Genomic DNA, 7,305 nt, shown 5'->3' with positions numbered 1-7,305 from the left:
GATAATTACCACCAAACTAATCTACTCAAGTACCACCAGCCACAAAAAATCATGGACACAACTATTTTTTTTTCACGGACAAAGGAAAAAAGTCACCTGGACGGTTGGAAACCCTGACCCTAGCTAAGCAGCTTTCATAAACAAGGCAAACATTACGTGTGGTCTTAGCAGAATTAGGAAGATAATCCATCATGTATACTGTTGTGGTTGCTAAAACCTATGAAAGCACAGATGCCTATGAATTGTGCATTTGGAGAAACTTGAAATGCCAAGAAAATCTTGAACTGTTTCAGATCCAAAGTTCCAATTTTACTTGGGTTGAAAGGTTTAAATAATGCCACATAAACCTCTGATACTCAGTTTTAAGAATTTTATTATGGCACTTATACCTTTAACATTTTACTTACTGCATTATATGCTAGTGTAAATGTGAAATCTTACCTATGCTGTACTATATTATGTTCTTAGACAACTTACACAAAGCTTACATTACCTGGGAATCCAGGCAGACTTGAATTCAGTAACATTACATTTCACGTGTAACATTAAACAGTAATCACATAACTACAGTATGTACAGTATCTATTATGCACATAAATGCAGAGAGGTGCAGTCTTACCACAGAATGATTTTAATAACAGTGTTTCTGAAATAATGATGCCTTAGAGATCTCTAAGAGATCAAATATAAATCCACAAACTTCACCATTAATGGTGTATTAGCACTGCTAGTGCCTTTAAATAATCATAGAAGGAACAATATCCAGAGCCACCACCTCTGGTTATGAAAGATAATACTAGAGATGAAAATTTGATTCGGCTGCTTCCCAAAAAATAAAAAATAAAATTGCTTTGTGACAAATTATTTTGTCACGAAGCACATTTCTTTGTAAGTAGTGGGTGCAATAACAGGGAGCAGCAATTGCGTCGCCCCCCGTCATTGTAACAGTCAGATGCTGCATTCATACATGATCGCGGCATCTGATGTACATAAAAAAAATAATCAAACTCACATGACCTATTTGCTCGAGACGGGGCGGATGCCACCATCTTGCTTGAAGATCGCACAGGATTTCTGCCAAGATCTTCAAGCAAGATGGCGGCAGCCAGTTTATCTCAAGCAAATGGAGCAGGTAAGTATGATTTTTTTTTTTTACTATTTCAAGTTAAATTGATTCACTACCATGATGCATGAGGAAATTTGGCTTCACGTCAAATCTAATTTGTCCTGAAATTCGGATAGAGGTCCACTTTGTGGACTTCGATTTGCTCAACACTAGATAATACTGTAAGCCTACTAAAAGTACACAGCACATGCGACACCGGAAAACAAACGGACAGTGCATAAACAGCTTGCCTCCCCTGGGCAGTGAGACTTGCTATGCTGTGGACTGGTTCAGTCAGTTCCAAATTATGAAAACGTCCACATCCGAGAACATGTATTATTCTTTATCAGGAATAGCGTAGACAGACTCTAGAATCCAGACATCTATGATAATTATTGTACATCAAAAGCACTCATTGAAGAGAACCAGCACTGTTGATGCATGAACAAGAGGTAGAGGCATTGTGGAGACTAGACCAATAATTACCATGGAGGTCGGAATTCTGTTTAAAGAACAATTGTATAGACAGACTGTTCCTGATGAAGAATTACATGTATGTCAGACTGCGTTCTTAGGTTTGTCTCTACAGTACTCCATACCAGCAGTGTGGCATTACACAGGACCAGTAAACAGTCACTAGTATCCAAGTGATCATAACCAGAGGTGGTGGCCCTAGATATTGCTCCTTCAGTGGTTATTTAAAGAGGTTTTCTGGGAATAAAATATTGATTGCCTATCCTCAAGATTGGCCATGAGTATCTAATCGTTGGGGGTCAGACTCCTAGCACCCCCACCGATCAACTGTTTGAAGAGACCCCAGCGCTCTTGTGGCCTTTTCCTAGGCCAGTGACGTCACATTCATTGGTCACAAGTGGCTGCAATGCATGGCTCTGTGCTTGGTAACCTGTGAGGAGGCTACAGTGTTCACCGGAATGCTGCTCCCTCTTCAAACAGCTGATTAGCCTGAGGATAGCCCCTCAATATTAAACCCCCAGAAAATCTTTTAAAGGTGTCAACAGTGTGAGTACACCAAGTAAATATTGGGAATTTACATTTGTATATTAGGGATTTGGTAAGTTCCCCTAGATACTCACAGATATACTGGTGCCGTTGGATTTTTAGTAAAAGCACTGGTGCTATTGTATACATAAGAGGATCTAAAAGACAATTGACTCTACCATGCAGGAAATAATGTACATTTCATAGTGTATGTCACTATTTTCTACATGTACTCACTTTACCAAACAATGAATGGCTTATCTACCTTTGCTTCCATCTTGGCTGCAAGTCTATTAGAATACATTGCAGTGTCAAAGCAAATTACAGGACAAATAAATACAGAATAAAAAAAAAGGTAAAAATACATTTTAAAATATGGTTTCTAAAAATATTTACAATCAAGGCACACATCTAGAAAAATCAAAGTTATTTTGTATACTTTACACTTAAAGGAAAGTAAGTTAATAATTAAATCCACGCACTATATGTAACCTATAGCAGCCAATATAATAGTTTATTTTCTTGTACTATTTACTGTTACCTGATCAGGAGATCACATACATTTGGGGAGCCCTATAGCAAAGAATAAAATGGGCACCATCAGACAGGAGGACTTGGTGCTTGTTGTCCCCCAATATCCCTGTTTGTCAGACCTGTGGAGAGAGGATCCCTGCACTTGATTTCAACATCCATTAAACAAAACCTATCTGGGCCACTCTACCTAAGGGACCCATAGGAGCCATATGTACTGATAAGAATACAATAGATGCTAATCCTAGATACATTTTCTCATGTATTGGTGTCAGTCTACTTTTATTTGGAAAGTCTACTATAAATTGTCCATATATATACCCCATCAGGTGTGTAAAAAAAAAAAAAAGAACGCAAGCAAAAACACACCATGATGCTTTGTGATGAGGATGGCACTTTTAAATGTCAAAATGGTGTCTACGGAAGTTGCCATTTTTTGTGCAGATTATCAAAAATAGAATGGAGTCAAAACAGAATCTCCATCAGATAAGTGTAACTCTAGAAGAAACGAGGGGGTCCTAGGTTTTCTGGGGTCCTAGGTTCGAATCTGACCAAGGACTACATTTGCACTGAGTTTGTATGTTCTCCCATATTTGCATGGGTTTCCTCCGGGTACTCCTCCAAAGACATACTGATAGGGAACTCCACTGGGGACAGCATGATGATAATGTCTGTAAAGTGGTGCAGAATACGTCAGTGCTATATAAGTGACTAAAATAAATAGATAAAATGAAGAATTACACTTTTATAATTTGATGTGTTCAGTTGGCATGGCATATTGCGGTTTCTTATAAATGTATCTACAAGTCCTATGTAGATCTGCTTTTTAAAACAAATATGTCATGACAGACGCATTTCACTACTTATTGAAGTTTTCCTCCTTTTGATGTAAGAGCGTTCACCTTGAGTACCTCCAGCACAAAAATCTTTTACATTTCCCGTACAGTATGTCATTTAATTGTTTGCATTTCTCTGAGGTTTAGTAAAGACACTTTTCTTAAAGAGTCTTCACTAAACTCAGGATAGGTCATCAATATCTGAGTGTTTTGGGTCCAACTCCTGGAACCCTCACTGCTCAGCTGTTGAAGAGGTTGTGGCAGTCTGGTGAGCACTGTGGCCTTTTCCTAGGCCAGCGATGTCACATTCATTGGTCACATGGCCTAGGTTCAGATTAGTTCTATTGAGGTGCGAAGTGGCTGCAGCAATCACAAGAGCACCATGATCTTCTCAAACAGCTGATCAGTGGCGGTGCTGTGTGTCGGACCCCCACTAATCAGTGTGTAGGTCTTTGTATCTTACTCACGGAAAATCCCTTTAAGAGATATTTATGGATTATTACTGGTATAGGGAGTGGTTGAAGAGTCAGTATAACAATTCAGTCTTCCACTTGAGGAAAAGGCTATCTAACCTGACAGATTTCTTTTAAGGAATGTCTTGTATAGGCACATATAGCAAAATACAAAATACAAAAATGTGTGGGTTGTAACTTTTTGAGCACCAGATTAATTTGCAATCTGTGAGCAGTTTGTAAACATTATATACTGTACATATTTGTTACAAAAGGTAAGGACCCTCTCTCTATAACATATATATATATATATATATATAATGCATTCGGAAAGTCTTCAGACCCGTTCACTTTATTCGCATTTTGTTTTGTTGCAGCCTTGTGCTAAAGTTAAAAAAAAAAAGTTTTTGCCCATCATTCAGCAAACAAAATGTTTACAATATTTGCTAATTGGAATAAAAGCCAAGCATTTCACATTGAGGCTTGCTCCAATAAATCGGTCAGTATTGTTTGATCTCCATTCCCATGATAAGGTTGTCAGATTAAGATTTCATACGCTTTCAGCATCTTCCACTGTATATATATTCTGGCCAGGGCCTATATATTGACCATAGGCCAAAGGCGTGTCAAAGATTTGGTTCTTCCAAATATTCACACATTGAAATGATGTGGAACGATGATCACGCCAAACCCCGTCATTTAACCCCTCAGACACCATAATCCACAGCCATCGTGACATCTGTGAGGTCAGGAAGAGGGATGTGACTCCCTCTGTCTTCCAATCAAGACCCCTGCAGTGAAATAGGTTACCATGACAGCCTGGGGCCTGCTAAAGCTTCCCGGGGCTGTCATTAGTAATCTGCCTGCGAAGCTGTGCCTTGTGCATATAGATCTCTATTAGGCCCTAATACAGCTTTGCGGATGGAAATGAAAAAACTTGACTGTTAGAAAATGGCGAAGCAAAGAAATCTTTGATTTTTTAAAACCTTTTTATTTATTTTTAAAGCAGTAAGACAAAATAAAACCCATACAAGTTTGGTATCACCGTAATTGTATTGACCCGCAGTGAACACTGTAATGTCACAACCCAAAAAACCTTAGTGGAATTTGTTTTTGTTATTTCACCCCACAAAGATTTTTTTTTTTCCTGTTTTCCAATACAAGACATGATTATTTAAATGGTGCCATTAAAAAATAGAACTTGTCCAGCAAAAAAATATGCCCTTATATGGGTATGTGAACAGAAAATTAAAAAAGGAATGGGTCTGAGAATGTGGGGAAAAAGAAACAAAATATGCAAAAATGAAAATGGGTTTGGTCTTGAAGGGGTTTAAAGGGGTTTTCCAGGGTTACTATGCCGCAATAATTTCTAAAAACTCTGTTTTCACTTTGTCATTCTGGGGAATTGAGTGAAGACTAATCAGGGGGAAGCTTTTTTTTATTTTTTTATCTTGGCAGAAGGCCACAGAATAACAAAATGTCAAAAAAGTGAAAGGGTCTGAATATTTTCTGAATGCACTGTATATGTCTATATATGATTCTATTGCAACGTTTGCTCGTAACATTGTTAGCTAATTGGATCAGCATAAGGAACAATGTCGGCAGCTGGCTCTGCTTGTGTTAAAGAAGAAAGATTATCCGATTCAGTTGCTGGAGGATAACACAGGATTTCATTTTCTCTTGTCCTGGGAGCTAGGAGTGTTGCATCATGTAAGCATAAAGGTTCCTCTACAACAGCCTGGAGGTTCTCGATGGTCATTCCCATCTCCTTGCTGTGTTCAGAAGGAGATTTCCTGTTGATGCGTTTGTAAGATTTATCTTTATTCTCCATTCCTTGTTCACTTTTCTGAAATCGCCCAAATAATGAAATAAAGAATCCAAATAACGCAAATGCCATAAGACTTGGAATGAAAGCCAAGCATTTCACATTCAGGCTTGCTCCAATAAATCTACTGTGTAAGAACATATCTCCATCAACAAAAGTTTTATTAGTATATGGGTCAGTATTGTTTGATCGCCATTCCCAGGATAAAGTTGTCTGATTAAGATTTTGTAAGCTTTCAGCATCTTCCACTGTATATATCTTCTGGCCAGGGCCTATATATTGACCATAGGCTGAAGGCTGGTAAAACATTTGGTTCTTCCACATATTCAGGTCAAGGATTAATACAAGGAATATAATGCCATAGTTAAACCATTTACCTGCAAGAAAATGATGAACGTAATAGGTTAAACAGCCACATAAATACTGAAAACAATATTCTAAAAATGAATATAGTTATTGATTGTAAATTAATCAACTTTGTTATGAATTTCCCCCAAAAATTAGATTTCCAACAAATATGAATTTTGTGGGGTTTGCCTGTTATAAATTGCACAAAATGGCTGCTGCTGTTTCACAATTCAGAAAACAAGTCATCTTCTGATTTTCATAAAATCCTGGCATCTTCTGTCTTGTCCTGTAGTTACCTGTCTGTCGAATTGCAAATGCCACTCAGACTGGCTATGGGCTCAAAAGACTTGGGAACACATCTAGTGAGTAGTGTTGAGCGAATATATTCTAATCACACATTTTTATCGAGAATATCGGCACTTCGAGAAATTGCTAAAATCTAGAATATAGTGCTATATATTCGTAATCGCAATATTTTTTTTTCATCAGTAACCTCCCTTCTTGCTTGTCGGCCAATGGGAAGGCTGCAATGTCTTTGTCAGAGCTTAGCAATATCCCTAGCAACTAATAGGAAAGTTGCCTACCCCTTTACTGTATAAGAAACTCCCCAGAAGCCATTTTCTTCTATTTTGTTGCAGTTCTGAGAGAGAGAGCAGTGATATTGCTGTGCTCTGTGCTTTCATCTGGTTCCTATTCCTTATGTTAGAGACAGTGCTGTGATGTCACAACAATACTTAGTGCACCAATAAGTAATGTCTACTCAGACCTGATAAAATGTGAAGTTGCATATATTGCACCAAAAATATGCGCATCATTAGTGCCAATTTGCGCAATTGCAAATATATTGGAGCACTCTATCAGCAGTTCTTCCTCACAGTCACGAATGTTGCTGCCAACCATTTTCTCCAGTCTCAAGAAACTTCTAGCAGATTTTTGCAATCAAGAAAATAATGACTGGAGATTGCGAATTCTCAAATTTATGGCGAATATTAGGACATAATTTCGCGAAATATTGCAAAAATGAATATTGCCTATGCCACTCATCACTACTAGCGAGTAAGCAGGAGAGTCCACAACCAGTCTGAGCACAACGGAGGCAGCAGCATTGGCGATGAGACGGACAGGTAAGTACTGGAAAGGAAAAGCCCTAAAGGTTTAAAACCTTTGGCTTTTCCTTTCCATTCCTCCCCCTAACCGACATAATTACCA

The 7,305-nt window shown here is 38.2% G+C and overlaps 1 protein-coding gene across 4 annotated transcripts in view; it reads right to left on the bottom strand.

Moving 5' to 3' along the window:
• Positions 1-1,158: 1,158 nt before the first annotated feature.
• Positions 1,159-7,305, bottom strand: part of TMEM117 (transmembrane protein 117) — a 394,958-nt gene continuing 388,811 nt past the window's right edge. For all 4 annotated transcript variants that reach the window (XM_044280372.1, XM_044280370.1, XM_044280371.1 and 1 more), the window contains exon 8: positions 1,159-6,125. In XM_044280372.1, coding sequence (XP_044136307.1) covers positions 5,491-6,125 — 635 coding nt within the window. In that variant the 3' untranslated portion in view covers positions 1,159-5,490. The remainder of the gene's footprint in view (positions 6,126-7,305) is intronic.

The sequence above is a fragment of the Bufo gargarizans genome, chromosome 2, assembly GCF_014858855.1.
Source record: "Bufo gargarizans isolate SCDJY-AF-19 chromosome 2, ASM1485885v1, whole genome shotgun sequence".
Lineage (NCBI taxonomy): Eukaryota > Metazoa > Chordata > Amphibia > Anura > Bufonidae > Bufo > Bufo gargarizans.
Note: the sequence above shows the minus strand (reverse complement) of the source record. Positions and strands in the feature narration are given on the sequence as shown.